Genomic DNA, 20,680 nt, shown 5'->3' with positions numbered 1-20,680 from the left:
CGGACCCGTCAGTTCCACCCCCCTTCACTCAAGGCATATATGTTAGGGAAGCACTCAGTGAGCACAAGGAAATAGGTACAAAAACGCTTATGGCAGTGTTGTTTATGATAATGGAAACGACCTAAATGTCTACAACAGGAACATGGGTAAATAGATTATGGTGTGGTCATACAAGGAAATCCTGTATAGCAATAAAACGGATAACTAGAGCTAGACCTAGCAAAACAAGTAACTCCCAAACATGTTGACTGCAAAAAAGCAGAAACCAAAGGATACATACCAACAAACAAAGAAAAAAACCAACACATACTATATAATGCTTTTATGAGATTTAACCACTACGAAACAATGCTTAGAGATATGTACACATATAGCAAATATATAAAAGATGTATTGTACATGGGAATAAAACACCAGATTCCAGACACTGGTTACCTTGGGGGAGGAAAGGAAAATGAATAGAGAAGCACACAGGGTTCTTCAGCTGTACTGGTAAAGTTTTCTTTCTTAAACAGGATAATAGGTATATAAGTGTGATTATGTTAACTTTTTTGCTTTGGGTATTTTTGATAAATTCATAATGTATTTTAATTTTAAGAAATGTTTTTTTAATTTTAAGAATTGTTTAAGGCCTCACACATAGGAAATAGAAGTTTAGATCCCACACTTTTTTGCTTCCCAGTACATCATACTGCCCATCAGAGTAAGGAGTGAATATTTACCAAAAAAAAAAAAAAAAAAGCTACTAATTCCATCTAGTCTTTGCACAGACCTTGAGAATGCAATTGTTTAGTGACAAAGGGACCCTTACTTTGTATACCAGAGGCAATCCTGAAAAACAAGCTATTAAATATTAATAGCTTGAATCATGTTTTTCCATTGCCTTAGGTCACTTATTTAGAACTACGTTTCTACAAACATTTTCACGACAAAGCCTAAGGAAAGCAACGTAGGGATCCCCACATTCATTTCAAATGATTTTGTTAATGTAGAATCCTGAGGCTATTTCATTCTCCCAAAGAGATCCATCAAATACTAGACAATGAATCAGTTTCTTCATTTAAAGCCCCTTTACACTAAAATACTCCACAAAATTTATCCTTATTTTGTTGAAAGTTCTCACTTAGTTCATCAGTATCAATTCAGGAACTTAGCAGGAACTCCTTCATGTCCTCTGATAATTTTCCATTGAATGCCCATCAGTTGGTGCTCTGGCAGATGCTGGGGAAATAACAGTGGACCAGACAGCCCTGCCCTGAACGAGCTTTCAGTTTCCTGGGGGAGGCCAACAAGTAAAGCAGGTAGATATAATACAGTGGGGTGTGGTGCTGTGACGGGGTATATGGCGGCCTTGATACGGAGGAACAAAAAGTGGGACTTAACCCTGTGGTGTTGGGTCTGGGGAAGCCTCTGAGTGAGGGTGATATTTAAGCTGAATTCTAAATGATGAGTGAAAATTGGCTTCTAGTTAAAAAAGCAATTTCATTCTTTCTTTTCAGAGGATTCAGTCATCTTATTGTAGAATTTTTTCATCAACCAAAGTAGAGGAGAAAAGTCGTATCTTAAGGTGTCTCTTACCTGAGAAAAGAGACCTGTGATTCTTCCATAGATGTATTTCATCATCCTTTTCACTGTGTGTTCAAAACGAATCACAACTGAGTAAACTAGATTCCTACCATCATCCTTTGTCAAAAGTGTGACTACACCCCAGATCTAAGTGAGTAAGTCGGGGCAGATGTGCCTGCAGTGAGAACATAATTGCCCTGATTTTACTGCATGTTTTTAAAATCCCTCTTGGCCTAGTTACCCAGGAGAAGGAATATAAACTCAGCTTCTCTGCACACACAGAAGGATCAGAGCACAGACGAGGAAGCACAGGGGCCGGAAGGTATCACTGCAGCATCTTTCAGCCACGTTGACTCTATTTAATTCCCTCAAATCCTGCATTCATCAGTGTAATTGGATTATTTGCTTTGGAGTTATTCTAAGGTTGAGTATCCAGTTTGATTACATGGGGTTTGCTGAGGGACCGGATTTCCAGGAGTTGCGGAAGCAGATGTCTCTCAGGAAATTTTGAATCAAAGCCAACCTCCCAGACTCCCAATCCCACTAGTTAAAAGAAGACACACATAACTCAGAGAACAGGATATAAAATGAAGATCTAAATGTTTATTAATTACAATAAAGATCTAAATGTTTACAAATTACAATAGAATGTAAAATCACAGAGTTCGCTATTTTTAAACAAATGTAGTCATTAAAAAACTTTAAACAAGAAAGTGATTTTTAAAAATTCAAAGTAAGAAATCTGGTGTAAGCAAAGATGACATTTTAAAGTATCATCAGACCTTCCATCACACTAATATTCACTTATATCTTCAATCTTACACAGCAACAAAGTCACAGTAAGAAAGATGGCAATTGCTTCTGAAAGGAAATCAAAGAAGCCTAGAGCGATTATTTTTTCAAAAGGATCTTGGGGAGTTGAAATAAGGCCTGCTTCTCCACGGGCTGACAACAACGTTTAACTGGGATGGGAACAGCAGCATCCTTCTCTCTGATTTTACCTTTGAACAGAATAAAAGGAACCCAGTGTAACATTCTCCCTCACAAAGAGATGCAGAACCCAAGCCTGACCCCCGAGAAATCCTATAATCAAAGTAAACATTATTCCCGCTCCTACAAATGCTGGTAATAGCATGTTACAGCATTCAATGAAATTTCTTCCTCTTGCTAATCTTCCTCTGGATTTTTAACACAACCTTCCTGGATTGGAAAAATAGTTCCAATAGTCAGGAAATGACAACAAAGCTGCAACTGCTGGCTGTACGGCATTACTAAAAACTTAACAGCATTCAATAATGAAAGAGAATGCAGCTGGGAGTACACAGGGCCCCATTATACAGGCTCAGGGTTTATGTAAGGAAGCATAGGTTATCATAATGTAAAAACCTGCAATGCCTAACTGGGTTTGTATAAAACGAGTCCTTTGACAGACAGTGTCCCTAATTAACACGAACATCTCTCCCTGCCCTTCTTGTCAACCTCCTCTGTAATCTTTTGCTGATTGCTACGTGCTGAAACATCTGAAAATGTATCACACATTAAAAAGAAAAAACAAAGCCATAGCGGCTAGTGAAATTGCAAAACTGGCAAAATATGTGGATTTCATGAAGTCAGTGGAAATGATGTTAGAGAAATGTTTAAATCACAGGAAAGCCATGGTGAAATAGGTACCTGGCAGAGCAGGACCAGAAAACAACTGGAAAAAAACCCAAAAAAACCCAGAAAAAGAAAAAGAAAATTGACAAGGATGATGACAATACGTGCTTCAAAAATAAAGATTTGAATGTCAAAAGACTAAGAGAAAACAGATGAAGCGCTCAAATGTTTTTTAAATGACCGTATCTATATTATTCTAAAACTGTGTGAAATAAGCTATCAAATCATTTTCGTGAAAAATTATACCCAAAGCAACATGATTCATTTTTCATTCCATTCTAAGTTCTAGAATATGGTTGCCTTTACAATACATAGATTCATTTCTTCCAGATAAAATCCTAATTGGTTTATAAATTTTGACTATAAATTTGCACTCTCAGTTTTAAGTAGTGCCAACCTTCCTCAATAACAGCCTCCCTCTGTGTTACCAGCCTCTTGCTCATTTTTGATTCTCTAGGCCTCTGGGCAACGTTTCCTAACGTCTCAGAGAATAAACCTCCAGCTAGCCCGAGGCCTTCTTCAACCTGGAGGGCTCATCCAAGTGTTCTGCATCCAGAGGCCTTTTATCAGCCTGCCCTTTGGCTGAACTGTCCTTGAGTCTTAGGTCACTTTGAAGTCTTTGACCTTGACCGTGGACTCTTTAAACACTAAGGAAGAAAGAGATATGCTAATTTCATATGCTGTCAGGGAGGAAAACTTTCTCTGCCCACTATCCCTAACTGACAGCACCTGGTTCAGGAGTGGGCCTGTTTCCTGGTCCCATGTGTGCAGTCTTCTTTTGTCCCTCTGGATTTCAGTGTGATGACTTCTCCCTTATAGGGTTCACGCTCCACGGGGGTAGGCATGCAAGTCTGAAACAGAACATTTCATTTTTCTCTTGTGGCTTATTGCCTTCTTGAATTCAAAGCTAAGTTCTGCTCCCTAAGTGAATTGTGAGACCAAAAATGAGCCTTGTGAATTTATCATGTGCCTCCCATGCCCTCTGCCCTTTCACAGAAATTCCCGGCGACCTCGAGTACCGGCATTGCCCCACTCTTTCACTGGGGTTGATCTGCATCAGACAAAGGCCGAGGGAACACTTCCTAACAATCATTCCTTCCACCGCAACTTTCACTGGGGCCTCTGCCATATCCTCACACATTCTGTTCTATAACCAACTTACAGGCTTTTCCAACATTCTACCTTTTCTTGTAGTTTCAATTCTAGGTGTCTATATTCCCAGAGTGCTTTGTTGTACGTCTCCTAAGACTTTCAGCTTTTTGTTTCAGATTCTAGCAATCTGTGTGTGTGTTTCCTCATTTTCCCGATAGTCCCTGCTTGTAACAAGCCTTCCACAGAATCTCCCATCTGGGACTATACCCCTTTGGTGGCCAACTGTGTAGCAGAACCCTGGATTCAGCCAGAGTTAATTCAGTGCTTGAGCAGACTTTTGAAATCAGGACTTTCTAAACAAAGGGATTCATAAGAACTAAATCCTACTGTTTGTCAATGTGGACACAAATTCACTGGCAAGTCAAGTAATTGTAAACCACAGTGATTAAGGGCGTGGGCTCTGGAACCAGCTTGCCTGGGCACGTTACTTAAAACTGTGCTCCAGCTGTAAACTGGGGATCGTAATAGCTCCTAATTTATAGGGGGGTTGTGAGGATTAAATATATGTAAAACATTTAGAATAATGCCTAGCATATAAAAGCTCTTAAAAAATAAATATGTGTGTGTGTACATTTGTGTACATCTGTCTTATTTTGACCACCTAAACTAACGTATTGTAGTGATGAACCGTGTGGGCTTTGGAGAAAGGTAGGTCTAAGTTTGAATTCTAGCTTTGCCATTTACTGGCTGTAGGAAACCGGCAAGTTAATAAGCTCCTCTGAGCCTACTCACTCATGTATGAAATGCAAGGAATAAAGCCTACCTCACAGGCACATGAGATTTCCCAGATACAAAGCATTTCCTTCATTCATTCAGTAGATATTTACTGAGCACACACAAGCCCCAGATATTCTGCCAGGCACAGAGGATAAAGCAGAGAACAAGACAGAGACCGTGTCCCTACAGTGGAATTTGAAGCACACTGATCACTTAGTGACTAGGAAGACCCCTGCCCTCTGTGCACAAGTCCAAGCCTCTGTCCACTTTCTGTGTCTGGTTGGATGCTTTGCTGGACTTGCATCTTGTCTCACTATCGACTCAGTCCTTTCCTTCACCCTGGATCCTGCCATCACCTTGAACATCGACATGAGCTAATGAAGCACCAACTTCCCGTGGCTGCCACCCAGGCCCTGGACATTGTAGTTACCTGGAGCCAATCCACACCTGAAACTTTAAATTAATTTAATACCCCACTCTCTGACCACATCCCCCGTTTCAGGTCTTTGGTCTCCATGTTTTTTCTTCTCCTGGTTTATTTTTCAAGCCCAACTATATGGATGTACTTAAACCTAAGGTGACCATATAATTTATCATCCAAACTGGGACACTTCTGAGAGTGTAGAGGGACGGATGTTGGTGGGAAGGAGATCCCTAGTTGAGGTCCTCTCCTCTTTGTGTCAGTTATCCTGGCCAGAGCTCAGTTTCCCTCATCCTCTTTTGTTCTGCTTCACCACTGATCTGCTCCCCAGGTTGCACTTCAGGGAATATTCAGGAATATTATATCCTGAATAAATATCTGCACTTTGCACTTTGTCTAAGAATCCCTTTCCAGCTGCTCAGTCACTGTACTAGCAATGCCACGAGGCCCCTCTTAGCCTGGCTGGTCACTCTGGTCACACTGACCGTCAAATGTCTCTGACCTGACTGGCCAGGTCTCACGTGCACACAGCCTTCCTCTTCATCTGCTGCTGAGGCTTGGGACGGGCAGAGACCGATTTCCCGCCAGGATGGCCGTGGGCTGTCAACCACTCCTGCACACACCGCAACCTCAGACACAGACTGGCCCTCTCTGGGGAGGCTTCTGCTGCCCCACACTTCACAGTCTTCCCCTTTATAGACAAGTTGACAGGAATCAAAGACAATTTAAGTTCTGGTCTCAAGCCTTGCAGTACTTTCAACCTTTTAATCTTTCCTTATCCTTAGATGTGGTTACATAAGTTCTTTAACGCTAGACCCAGGTCTTGCCCATCTTTGTACTGTCTATTGCCCCGGCATCGTACTCTATATACATTTTAGAACCTCAATAGATGTTCACTGTGACGAAATGGAAAGGTGATGGCACTCGTTCTGCAGAATGTTAAGCCTTGCTTGCATTATTCCAGAGTTCGGCTGCACGTGTTTTCTAAGCAGACTTATGCTGCAGCTCTCAGGAAAAGTAGTCACGTGGCTTCTCTCTAGTAGCAAATGGAAAATCTCTATCTCATGTGTGACGTGCCCAGCCCTGACATGGGCATCAGCATCTGGTACAACCAGTGCATAATGCTCAGAGGTTATCCTAGTGGTTGGGTCCAAAGTGGGCTTCTTTCCCAGGTATCCAGGATGAGTACAGTGATGACAGGGACACCATCCTGAGCCTCCCAACTAAATGCATACCTATTTCCTTTTTTTTTTTTTTTTTTACTTATTTATTTATTTTTGGCTACGTTGGGTCTTCGTTTGCTGCGTGTGGGCTTCTCTAGCTGCAGCGAGAGGGGGCTGCTCTTCGTTTTGGTGCGCTGGCTTCTCATTGCGGTGGCTTCTCTTGTTGAGGAGCACGGGCTCTAGGCATGCAGGCTTCAGTAGTTGTGGCACGTGGGCTTCAGTAGTTGTGGCTCGTGGGCTCTAGAGCGCAGGCTCAGCAGTTGTGGCGCATGGGCTTAGTTGCTCCGCGGCATGTGGGATCTTCCCGGACCAGGGCTCGAACCCGTGTCCCCTGCATTGGCAGGTGGATTCCTAACCACTGCGCCACCAGGGAAGTCCCTGCATACCTACTTCTTAGAGGACATTAATGCAGCATAAAGCTCACAGAAAGACCAGGATGAGGTATCAGAGGGTTCTGGGTTGAACAAAGTAAGCAGGTCTCTTCTCTTCTTCGTGTTCTCTTAGTTATCGTCTGATCTCACTGGTCAGCTTTCTCAGGCTCCTTTGCTGGTTCCTCCCCTCAGCCTCTGAAGGTTGGCAGCCCCAGAGCTCTTTCTCAAGTCCCCTCTCTTCTCTGTCTACAGTCCCTCTGGTGGTCTCAGACTTGTGTTTTTAAATAAATGTAGATGCCAGGATTCCTAAATTTTATGTCCAGCCCCAATGCCTCCCAATTTCCGGACTCCTTTATCCAAGTGGCTAACTGACCTCTTCACAGGGAGGTGTAATTAGCATCTCAAACAGAACTAGAACTTAAGCACCACAAACTATAGTTGAAAGAGAAGTAGGATTAAAACTCTTTGAGCCCAGGGACTGCTGTCTTAGTTACACCTGTACCCCCAGCACCTGGAATATGGAATTGTATCTGGTGCTTAACAAACATTTGTTAAATGAAAGATTTCTTGACTGTAGGACTTTTTAGAACTTTTTAGATGATATTGGGCAATAGAATCACCTGAGGGTAGCATTATCTAAAATCACTTGAAAGCTTTCTTAAGGAGCACCTAAAAGAGACTAGGATCCTGAGCACACACCTTCGGAAGACTGATCTGGGTGGTGACATTTTTTTCCCCCAGTACAGGCTGGCCAAAATTAGATGATCACACCCCACCAGCAGTTCTTCCCATCTTGATGGGTTCACAATCAAACAGAAAGGTTTGAGGGTAAAACACTGTGAGAGGCTATCCTAAGTAATACAGGAAACACGGATGGCACCTCACCCAGCAGGTTTACTTAGGTAGATAGGAGTTCAAATTGAGTTCATAGTATTTAATGATGATTGTCACTGTGATGAGTTCATAGAGAAAAATGAGAATTATATCGCAATATGAAGTGCTATGAATAAATATTAATTGCAATCACTATACCCGCATGATTGCAGAAATGTTTTTGGTTAGCTGATCAGGGAAAAGAGGAAGCTTAAAATTGATAGAAAATTTACCTGTATTGTCTGCAGAGAGTAAAATGCTAGGATGCTAGATTTTTCTGAGATTTTTAAGACCATAGACAAGAATCCTGAACCCCAAGAAGTTACTAATACAATGTTGATCATGGAGGCTAAGATACTAAAATAGCGATAAAGACAACAGAACTTCCAAATACCAAACAGCAGACACTGACCTAACACCAAACAGTCCAAATGAGCAGCGACTCCCTGAGAATGAAATCCATGCCTGGCTGGTGAATTTACAGGTAGGTATTCAGTACCTGGTGAACTTCAAGGTTCTTAGAGGTCCTCACAGGACTGAGCTCTCCAGGGGACTATGAATCACTAGATTCAACAGAGGTGATCTATAACAATGAAAATTTGCATTTTGATAATGTTTTACAATCCACCAAATGTTTCCATTTAATCCTCAAAATACCCTGTGAGCTATTTCTCAAGAACAATGTGAGCACATAATTGGTCATCAATAAGTATTTACTGGATGAACACTGAATGGTTAGATAAAACATGGAAAGAGAGTACTTACAAAGTCCCTGTATACAGTGACGTACTGGCAAATGTTGACAACCCACCTTCCCCTTTTCTCATCACTCCTAAAGCCCTGATTTATAGCACTTAACAATTTCTGTTGTGTAAATGCTCTCACCATAGCTGATTTCAAGCTACTGGCATCACTGAATGAGGAGTCGGGAAGGGATACATACAAGTGTCTCTCATAAGCCAAAATGAGCTGGCTCCAACATATGTATCGCCTTTTGCGATTACTAGCAATCAATCCGAGGAAATTAGAACTACATGGCAGCTGATGATATGAAATTATTTTCCCTGAGCTACCACATTGAGAAAGACATTGATAAACTGTTATTTCGGAAATGGAGAACACCCATTTCAAGGACTAGATCAGCCATCCATTTAATTTTATCTTATCTAAAAGGCTAATTATGCTTATGGTTGCAAAGGCACAAGCCAGTTTAAAAGCTTTGGCACAGTATTCTGAAACCATGCATTACTCCATGAAGCTATCCCTGCTTCTCTAGAAGATGCAATGTGACCCTAATTTTCCAAAATAGATTGGGCTGCTTATTACTGAAAAAAGAGAAAAAGGGATGACTTGAAGAATGTCTATGCTTCCAAATTTTGGTAAAAATTATAATACTCTAAACACACAAAAATTCTAGGAATAATAAGTCATCTGAGTTTAAAAAGGTTTTGTTTTTGTTGTTTTTGGTAAAGAAGGAATAGTATGTAAGTTGATTTTCTTCTTTCAGAATGTACTTGAACACCCAAGTTGCTGTTACAGTGGCCCTCCATGTGCACGGTTGGGTGAATACACAGATAGAGAGGGCCAACAGTATAAGGGACTTGAGCAGCTGTGGATTTTGGTATCTGCAGATACTGAGCACCAAACCCTATGGATACCAAGGGACAATGTACTGTTTTTCCTTCCTCTTTTATTTTTCTTTCCTGAATCCCCCAACACTCTTCCTTAAGTGACTTTTTATATTGAATTGAAATATGTATTTTATTATGTAACATATATCAAATAAATTTTGATGTTTCATCTTCTGATTTAAAATTTTCCCATTAAGGATCCCCTGTTTAAATATTAAAATAAAGTAACAATTCCCTGAAGCTGTCAAATTGCATTAAAATGTCATTTCTCTCCTTTGAAATTCCTCACAATATCCGTTAACAGTGATAGCTGCACAGCATGATGCCAAGTTTCACTAAGTCATAAAATCGTGGCTAAGAATCAAGTTCACAGACAACCCCACTGTTTGGGAGGAGGCAAGAGGCAATCTTCTGTGTAAATTTATTTCAAGTCCTTTCTATGACCTCTGAAACTATAGTCTTTGCTCCTTCCATTTGCAATTCGTTTATTTATCAAACGCCTACTACATAGGAAGTACTGGGAATGAAAAATAAGTTCCTCAAAGAACTAACGTTCTAGCCAGGAGACCAGCTGAGTTCTGGGACTGACAAACACTGGCATGTCTCTACAATCTGTGCTTTGGAGTCCAGAGTGGTAAGTGATTAATTTTCTTGGGAAGGATAACAAGATAGCATGAGAAATGGTATGGGCCTTTCCTGCTTGCCTTCAAACTCTTATCCTCACTTACAAAGAAATCTGAATATTTCAAATGAAAACCAAAGTAAGAGCTCTAATTACCTCATGTGAATTTAAAATCTAGGATTCCTAACAACTCTTTTTCTTAACTTTAGCATAATATTTTTCTTCTATAAAATTATCTTCGCCTAATGGAGAGAAAAAAGGTCTGAAACATCTCCACACAGTCCCCAAACCTCATTTTATTCATTTTATTTGATACTTTTTCCACATCAACACTTTTTAAAATAACACCTTCCCCATGATTTGAGTTTCACAATCATTTTCTTCTCTTTTCTCGCTCTACAGAGGTCTCATGTACAGCGGGAATCAGAAAGGCCTTATCACACACCCCGGCTCTTACGTTCACTTACTGCTCAGCCCAGGGAAAGTTACATAATCTTGCTGAGAGTCAGTTTTCTATTCTGTAAAATGGGGATGATAATATCTCCCACATGGCTTGTTGTGCAGGTTAGGTAAAATAATAAATATAAATTACACCAAATACATTGCCTGGCAGATAGTAAGTGCTCAGAACAATATATTATAATACAACTATTACTTACTGCTTTGTAAAAACAATAATGCACTAGAATACCTAAAAAGTTGGTATCAGAAGAAAATATTGAGAAACTAAAATAACTCACAAAATTGAGAGTGAACTCCTAAACACTGATGTTGGCATTAATTTTGCCAATAAAATACCCAACAACAATTTAAAAGGAGAACTGATGAAGCCAGTCATTCAGTGATCTCGGCATATTTTCTCTACAAGAGGAAGACTTAGGCAAAGTCAGTCCTTTAAATACAGTCTGTCAGGGGTTCCCAGTTAGTCTAGTGTCCCTGCTGGTGGGCAACTGGTACTGACAGCCAGGAGCAGGCTCGTCCTGGATCCACTTCAAGCGTCACATGATCCATCACCCAGTTCTGTCAGTACTATCTCTTCTAAGTCAATGCTTATCTGTTCATCCCTTGGATTACTACTACAAGTGTCATGAATGAACTAGCTGCCATCAAGGTCTCTCATTTAGATTTTTTCCCCAAACCTAGGATAATTTATCTCCCATTAACTCATTTAACTCAATCTTTATGGTTTACATTATACGGTTTATTGCTTAAGTATATAGCTTTTGTAGTCAGATAACCAGAGTTTACGTTTTGGTCCTGCCACATACTAGCTGTGTGACATGACCAAGTTTCTTAATTTCCTGAAGCTTCAGTTTCCTAATATTTAAAGTTGGGGGGGCTTCCCTGGTGGCACAGTGGTTAAGAATCCACCTGCCAATGTAGGGAACACGGGTTCTAGCCCTGGTCTGGAAAGATCCCACATGCACAGCAACGAAGACCCAATGCAGCCAAAAATAAATAAATAAATAAATAAAGTGGGGGAAAGTAATACTCCCTCGCTCACAGTGTTGTTACAGTGACAGAGCCCCTAGCATTGTGCCTTGCCTTCAGTAAAAGCTCAGTAAATGTTAGTATTGCTGTTATTTACCATGTGATGTTTAGAAGTACATGGACACCTTATAGTCTCTACCCATCTGTCACCTGTCAGTGTCAATATTTACAAATTAACTCCCAGCAAAATAAATTGCAACCTTAAAAATTCTGACTGAAATACAGTATATAAAGAAATGTCATGAAGAACCTAGGGGTAAGACAGGAATAAAGACACAGACCTACTGGAGAACGGACTTGAGGATATGGGGAGGGGGAAGGGTGAGCTGTGACAAAGCGAGAGAGAGAGAGGCATGGACATATATACACTACCAAACGTAAGGTAGATAGCTAGTGGGAAGCAGCCGCATAGCACAGGGAGATCAGCTCAGTGCTTGGTGACAGCCTGGAGGGGTGGGATAGGGAGGGTGGGAGGGAGGGACACGCTAGAGGGAAGAGATATGGGAACATATGTATATGTATAACTGATTCACTTTGTTATAAAGCAGAAACTAACACACCATTGTAAAGCAATTAAACCCCAATAAAGATCTTAAAAATAAAAATAATTTAAAAAAAGAATTATAGCATCCTGAGAATTCAAAGCATTCTAGAGCACTTGTTTACTTAATCAAAGCTTTAGGAAGTGATTAAAAAGAAAAAGAGGATGAATCTTATCTAACAAAGTCTGAGAATCCACAGGCAAAAAATTTTCACAAGAATTTAGAGGAGAAATCAAAGAGACTGCAAGACCCAAACGAAATGAATCGGAAAACAGCCAGAGAACTTTGGAAAAAGAGAAGTATATTTTAAAATGGAAAGAAGACACAGAAGCCTTAGAACAAACCCAAGGGTTACAAATTCTAAGGGCTACATGGCCAAGTTGGGAACATTAATGAGTGAAGCCTGTAGGTGAAAATCAGAAAGGCTGCCTCTGTGGGGCAGCTCCGGCCTGCTCTTACCATGTGGGATTGAGGGCACATGGTGCCCCACCTCACTCCAAACCCAGCAATTTAGATGGTTTTAGTCTGAAAATTCTGATATATTACTGTATGTAGTGAAGTGAATTTTTAAAACTGTTTAAAACACTGCATGAGCTAAACAAACATTGGAAAATCCAAGACATATTAAAAGGACAAACACCTCTTTTTTAACAGCTGGATTATAACAAAGACTTGGAGGCCTCTATTATAAATTCGGTCATCAAAGGGGGAAAACAAAGAGACTGAACTGATGTTTATTGACCTCCTACTAGTGCCTTACGTTTTAAAATCTCATTTGACTCTTGCAATCTGTTGGGGAGAAAACACTGTTGTCATTTTTCAGATGAGGAAACAGACCAAGGATGATAGAGAAACTTACTCTTGGCCACACAGCTAGGAAAAGGGAAGCCAAGGTAGAATTCGTATTTACCTTGACCTCAAACTCTGCCATTGCTCTGGTGGTCATTAGAATACACCTTGCAGACCTTCAACTACAGGGAGCTTGATGTTTCAAGGGACAGTAGTTGAGTTTGAACTCCATCCTTTTGTTCGTCAGAGGACATGCCTCCCACTGCTGTTCTCAGCCAATGACAGCATGCCACGTGGCTAGATGCAGGAGATGGCTCAAGGGCTGCTTGTAGGCCTTGCTCAACCTTTCTTGGTCTGTATAGTAGTCTAGGATGTTTCCACCACTTGTTTTCTCCCTCTCTCCTTCACTGGGGCCAGGCTTAAATTGCAGGCTGAGGGCTCTCCCAGCCTTTCCCAGGCTCCCACCCATTTTCTCTCCCAGGTGTTTAAAAAACTCACACCTTTATCCATCTGGGTGGCTGCTTCTCAGAGGACCCTGACTAACAGCAATTGTCAAAAGGCCTACAGGGGCCCTACACTTGCCTGGGAAAACCTGACTTGGTCCATTAGGAAACCCGACAGACACCAATCTTCAAAAGAAACTGCATCCATCCAATAATGACTTTTTTCTTTGAAAGCTGTATTTGTTCATAACGTCTTCTAACACCCCGTGAATATGTTAACCAATTGTATGTGACAACGCCATCACCAGCATCCAAGAGCAAGTGACAATCCAGCCCGTGTTAACAGGCCACTTAGCCCCAACTCACCTGGTCCTGCTGCTTGATCCGTTTGTAAATATATTCAGCAAATGGTTTACGAGGAATAAACTTCCCGTCTCCTGCTGTGACATTGAAAACTCCAGCTTCATACACCACTTTGCCTCTTGAAATAGTCACCAGGGGCACCCCATGGCACACCATGCCCTCGAAGATGTTGAAGTTAACAGCCTGATGATGAGTTTTTGCCGAAATGGTCCTGATGTAAAAACCAAGATGTTCCCAATCATTACCAGCTCATCTGACAAATATGAAATATTAAAAGAATGACTTAGAAGAAAATTTAGCAACTCTATTACACCATAGCTTTATCACTGGAACAAGTGACTTTAAGAATAGAACATAGCATTAACATTTTATTGCAAAGTAATTACATTTTCTGAGAGAAAAACCCAGTAGGTCACTCTTTATGGTGATTAATGAGGATGGAGTGAGTGGAAGAAGGGCATTGTCTCTTGTGTTTATAATTTTAAGTTATTTTTATGTATATGCTTAAAGAACAAAATACTAATTGTAAAGTATTTCAAACATAGATGAGCATGATGAACACACTGACTCAATACCCCACTCTACAGAATTCTAACTTTTTGCTGACACAGTCGAGGTTTCCTCAATACCTCCCTGTCCCTCAAATTCCATCCCTGTCCCTCCCTTCCCAGAGGCAATCGTTAATTGGTATTATCGTATAAGGTCTTTATTATGTTGAGGTAGGTTCCCTCTATGCCCACTTTCTGGAGAGTTTTTTATCATAAACAGGTATTGAATTTTGTCGAAAGCTTTTTCTGCATCTATTGAGATGATCATATGGTATTTATTCTTCAATTTGTTAATGTGGTGCATTACATTGACTGATTTGCGTATATTGAAGAATCCTTGCATCCCTGGGATAAACCCCACTTGATCATGGTGTATGATCCTTTTAATGTGCTGCTGGATTCTGTTTGCTAGTATTTTGTTGAGGATTTTTGCATGTATATTCATCAGTGATATTGGTCTGTAATTTTCTTCTTTTGTAGTATCTTTGTCTGGTTTTGGTATCAGGGTGATGGTGGTCTCATAGGATGAGTTTGAGAGTGTTCCTTCCTCTGCAATTTTTTGGAAGAGTTTGAGAAGGATGGGTGTTAGCTCTTCTCTAAATGTTTGATAGGATTCACCTGTGAAGTCATCTGGTCCTGGACTTTTGTTTGTTGGAAGATTTTTAATCAGTTTCAATTTCGTTACTTGTGATTAGTCTGTTCATATTTTCTATTTCTTCCTGGTTCAGTCTTGGAAGGTTATACCTTTCTAAGAATTTGTCCATTTCTTCCAGGTTGTCCATTTTATTGGCATAGAGTTGCTTGTAGTAGTCTCTTATGATGCTTATCCCACTACCGGGCATATACCCAGAGAAAACCATAATTCAAAAAGACACATGCACCCCAATGTTCATTGCAGCACTATTTACAATAGCCAGGTCACGGAAGCAACCTAAATGCCCACTGACAGACGATAAAGAAGATGTGTTACATATATACAATGGAATATTACTCAGCCATAAAAAGGAATGAAATTGGGCCATTTGTAGAGACCCTAGAGACTGTTATACAGAGTGAAGTAAGTCAGAAAGAGAAAAACAAATATCATATATTAACGCATATATGTGGAATCTAGAAAAATGGTACAGATGAACCGGTTTGCAAGGCAGAAATAGAGACACAGATGCAGAGAACAAATGTATGGACAGCAAGGGGAGAAAGTGGGGGTGGGAGGGGTGGTGGTGGTGGGATGAATTGGGAGATTGGGATTGACATATATACACTAATATGTATAATTACTAATAAGAACCTGCTATGTAAAAAAATAAATAAAACTTTAAAAAATTCAACATAGAAAAAATTATACCTTGAAAAGGAAAATTATATCTTGAATTTCTTTCCCTTGTCTGTGGCAAAACTGGAAATTTGAGGACAATAAAAATAACAAAATATGTTGAATATAATCTCAGCATATTTTGTCATGCATTTGCATATTCATCAGCATTCTCAGTATTTTATTAATACTTTTCAATCTTACACAATATGACTAATGACTTCTAAGCTGGATATTTGGAAATACTGGGTGTCCGCCTTTCCCTAAATCACATTAAATGGAAAAGGAAAAAGAAAATCTGGCAGCAGTGGATCATACAAACATAATCTGAAGTTTCTACAAGTGCTTGCTCTCAGGAATGGATTAAAGAAAAGTGCTTTGCTAAAAATCCCAAGGCTAGGTCAAAGGAATAGCAGCTAAAAGCTCCCCCTGCCACCCTAATCTGGAGGGGCGGAGCTGGGAGACTCACAGTGCCACCTCCAGTGGAAATGAACGACACGATGCTGACCTGGTCCTGGGTTCCAGAATCCTGTATCCAATCATCCGTTTGGTTTCCACTCCTTAACACATCCAAACAGAATTCTTGATTTTCCATGATGATTCCAGCCCACACACTCGAGTTTGCTCCTCCCTTGAGTTTCTCATCTCAGTAAATGACACCCCCAGCCACCTTTCCTCACTCCTCAAACCATCATCAAGCCTGTTGGTTCTACCTCCAAAAAAAAAAAAATAAATCCCAAACCTGCCCATTTCTCTCCCCCTCCATCGCTCCCACCGAGTCCACGCCACCATCATCTCTCATCTGGACAACCCCCAACACCTCTTACTGGCCTCCATGTTTCCATTCTTACCCTCCTACACTCCTTACCACCTCCCCCCCCCCCACAAAGATGCTCAAATCATATTTTAAAAATGAACATCAGATCAGGTCACTTTTCTGCTTGAAACCCTCCAGTCTGTTCCCCAAGACACAAATAACTGTAGAAAAGCCCAGATAATAATAATCATGAAAAAGAATCTGCTCTCAATGAGAAGTATCCACATGGAAAAGAAAAAGAAGATGTTCCTGTATGTCAGGTGGATACTTTATGACAATCCATTTCATCTTTCTAACACCTCTTCAAGGTAGAGAGTATTGCCTACACTTGACAAGTAAATAAATTGAGATTTAGAGATTAAAGAACTTGTCAAAGGACCTATGACTACTTTGATGAAATGGGAATCTTTTCATAGTTCTTAAGTCAATATACAATGAAATTTACATTTTTAGTGTTAGTTTATGAATGGTTGACACCTGGATAGATTTGTTATCCTCACAACATTCAGGACACGAACAGTTCCATCGCCCCCCAAAACTCATACCATCCCTGTGTAGTCACATCCTCTCCCCACGCATAACTCCTGGAAATCCTTGATCTGTTCTCTATCTCTTGAGCTGTCTCTTTTCAACAATGTCCTGTAAATGGAATCACAGAGTATGTAGCCTTTTGAAGCTGACTTCTTTCATTTGGCATAACTATTTTGAGATTTATCCAAGTTGTTGGGTGTATCAATAGTTCATTCCTTTTTAATTGCTGAGTAGTATTCCAACGTATGAATACCCCACAGTGTTTATCCATTCACCTACTGGAGGACATCTGGGTTGTTTCCAGTTTTTGATGATTATGAATACAGATATTATAAAGATTCATGTACATGTTTGGTGTGAACCCTTTTCTTAGTGTAAGTTCCCATGAGTGGCGTCACTGGGTCCTATGGCCAGTGTATGCTGCACAAAAAGAGCTTCCAGTATCCTTAGGAACCAACTTACTGGTAGAGAGAAACATTTATAAGGTTAATAAATAGGAGGTATGTACAAATAAAACAACAATAATTTCAAACACTAAGGAGGAGGGAAGAGTACTGATCAAATAGTAAGTAATGTCATTAAAGTAAGAAAATGAAGAAAATGGTTAAAGGGCTACTAGGTATAGAATGAGTTATGGTAAGTTATGAGTTGGTGATGAAAGATACAAACTTAAAGAAAATAAATCTAGGAAACAACATAGAGGAGATTTAGACCTTCAGGCTAGAGTGTCGTTTTATGACCATCACAATCTCTCTGCGATATTTTCATAGTCTGGGCTACTGCTTTCCTGCATATCACAGTTACACTGATGGCAGAAGCTCTTGGGCTTATACTGTACAATGTTATATAAGCGTGTCTGGACAGATGTATTAGTAAGGTTGCTATACAGAGAAAGTAAAATGCATAATAATTCATGCTGAAATGGTTATTTACATACAAGAATGGGAGGCAAAAAAGGGAAAACCCTATGACATAAAACTTTATTTTTCCAAGCAGGAAGTTAAGAGTTACAGATGCTGTTAGGAAAATAATCTAACAGAAGAAATAAGCTCTATACACAAAAATTGCCATTACGATATCTAAACTATTGAAAAACTGAAGCATAACAATTTTCCAATGATTACTCAATGGAATATTGGGCTTCTGTGAAAGACCAGAAATAAGAATACACTGGGGAAGCAAAGAAAATGATAATTATATAATTTAAATGGAAAAAAAGTTACAGAAAGCATGGGAAAATACATATGCATGTGGACAAATGCAAAAAGAAATATACAAATTAAAGTGCTTGTGTGGCCTAGGAAAAAACAAATAAATATGAAAGCAAAAGATCTGTGACAACAAAATATCAAATCAGATTTCTCTGCCGCAGCCAAAACAAAGGTCATTTTTTTGACTTTCTCAGCATTGGGGTTAGCAAGAGAAAGAAGGCAATTAGGCGACATCTAAGTGATTTCTCTATAATAAGGCATTATGTCAATGAGGTCAAATTAACACAAAATGTAAATTCTCGGCATTATCACCAGCAGCAAAAAGAATGTGCTTCCACTTTCACATTGGAAGGTGTCTGACAGGGTGTCATTCCTCACCCAACATTTTCCTTCCAGCCAGAGCTGCAAGTCTTCAGTTCTTTAGGAACTTCCACACTTCTGAGTCTTCCTTTTCCCTGGGTGCCCTTCTCACTGCTCAGATCTGCCCCCTCCCTGCCCCAAGACTCTGCTCAAAAATCCTGGTCCCATGTCAATCGTATCTCAGTAAAGCTGGAAAAGAAAAGAAGAGAAGAAAATAGAAGAGAAAAGAAAGGAAACAGACACAAAAGGGAAAGGAAGGGAAGGACCAGCTTCTGGTTCCTAGAAGCTGACCCTGACAACCCATGCAACCCAATCTTGCATTTTTCTGTGTTGTAGCATTATCTGAATCAATTGTAATGATCTCTTGATAATTACAGTGTTTTGGAAATAACAGAACACTGACTTAACATGGAATGTAAACATCCAATTCTAAAGTTCTGTTGTGTACTTAGCATTTCTGGTGAACTGTACAAGCTCATTAGTAATAAATAAATAAATAAATGAACATTGTTATAATTATCATTCTTAGTTGTGTCTTATCCAGTTAGATGAAACATTTGTTTATTGATACCTAAAAATACTTAGCAATACCAATATTATCAACACGATTAAGTCCGCAGCTAAGTACTATTACACCATGTCCTGGATGGTAATCCTGAAATACAGCTGTGCAAGAGTTTGCCCAAGGTTCATACAGCTTGATATTGAAGGAACCTTTCAGAGGTTGGAATCACTGCCACTTTTTGTGCATACTGGTATATCTGTAACCCTCATAAGAAGATTAAAAAAATTGTGGTACGTTGTCAATATTTGTTTTCAACAAAAAATAGAATGCAATATCATCATAAGGTTTATAAAATTATTACAAAATGTATTTAAATTTTTAAAATTTATTTATTTATTTATTTATTTATGGCCATGTTGGGTCTTCGCTTCTGTGCGAGGGCTTTCTCTAGCTGTGGCAAGGAGGGGCCACTCTTTATCGCAGTGAGCGGGCCTCTCACTATCGCGGCCTCTCTTGTTGCAGAGCACAGACTCCAGACACGCAGGCTCAGTAACTGTGGCTCAGCTCACGGGCCCAGTTGCTCTGCGGCATGTGGGATCTTCCCAGACCAGGGCGTGAACCCGCGTCCCCTGCATTGGCAGGCAGACTCCCAACCACTGCGCCACCAGGGAAGCCCACAAAATGTATTTAAAATCTATTCATTACTAGTGCGGTATGGGAGACGTGGTCCATTAGTGGAATGAACACAAGTTCAAAGTCACACAATTGCCTTTCTAAGGACACTTGTTGTTCCTTTGAACATGCTTCCTCCAAGGCAGAGGCCTTCTGTTCTAAGGCAGAAGCCAGAACATGCCTTCCCAGGCCCCTTTGCAGTTGGGGCTCAGTCATGTCACCTGGCCTCCTCCAAAATGGTACCCCAGCACCATACTCTGCATGGCAAGCTGGTGACTCAGGAAGCAGGTGCCGCAGGATCCATGTTGGTGAAGGGAGAGATGGCTCAATCCTGTTTTTCAGGTCAGCTGTGACAGGGGTTTAGCACTAGGGTCCAAGCCCTGCTTCAGTGAAGCAATTCATGGCAACTGAGCCCAGGAGCAACACTGGGGCTCTCCACTGTCCTATGGTAGGCCTGGGGCATTGGTCCTGGCTGCACAGCCTCTCAGCCTGGTCTTCTGGTCCTCCTGGAGATTCTCTGAGCCATCCAGTTCTTTTAATACATTCCTCTTTTGTTTAACCACCTAGTATAGATTTCTCTTGGCTGCAGCTAAGAACCCTGCCTGATCCATCTTTTTCTTTCAACCATCTTAGAAGAAAGCAGGAACACACGTCTGGGCTCTAACTAAAAGGGATTCAGTCAATGGGCTAACATGTTATCGTCCTAAGGTTCAGCGACACTGTGAGATAAATTGGAGCAGGTGACATGGAGCTTTGCAGCGCATTTCAGCTACACGCGTGATCCTATTCTGAGAAATGCAGTGTAGCAAAGCACTGTAGTTCCATCCCTTGGCATACACTCTCCCTTCCTCTGGTTTCGGCATT

General features: G+C 40.4%; 1 protein-coding gene across 1 annotated transcript in view; it reads right to left on the bottom strand.

Annotated features, from left to right (window-relative positions):
• Positions 1-1,661: 1,661 nt before the first annotated feature.
• Positions 1,662-20,680, bottom strand: part of DPYS (dihydropyrimidinase) — an 85,136-nt gene continuing 66,117 nt past the window's right edge. Inside the window, exons 8-10 of the mRNA XM_007446546.1 lie at positions 13,864-14,071; positions 3,943-4,073; positions 1,662-2,567 (exon numbers count right to left, since the gene is read on the bottom strand). Coding sequence (XP_007446608.1) covers positions 3,957-4,073; positions 13,864-14,071 — 325 coding nt within the window. The 3' untranslated portion in view covers positions 1,662-2,567; positions 3,943-3,956. The remainder of the gene's footprint in view (positions 2,568-3,942; positions 4,074-13,863; positions 14,072-20,680) is intronic.

This window comes from Lipotes vexillifer, unplaced genomic scaffold (genome assembly GCF_000442215.2).
Source record: "Lipotes vexillifer unplaced genomic scaffold, Lipotes_vexillifer_v1.1 scaffold327, whole genome shotgun sequence".
Classification (NCBI taxonomy): domain Eukaryota; kingdom Metazoa; phylum Chordata; class Mammalia; order Artiodactyla; family Lipotidae; genus Lipotes; species Lipotes vexillifer.
This window is presented reverse-complemented; position numbering and strand designations above follow the sequence as displayed.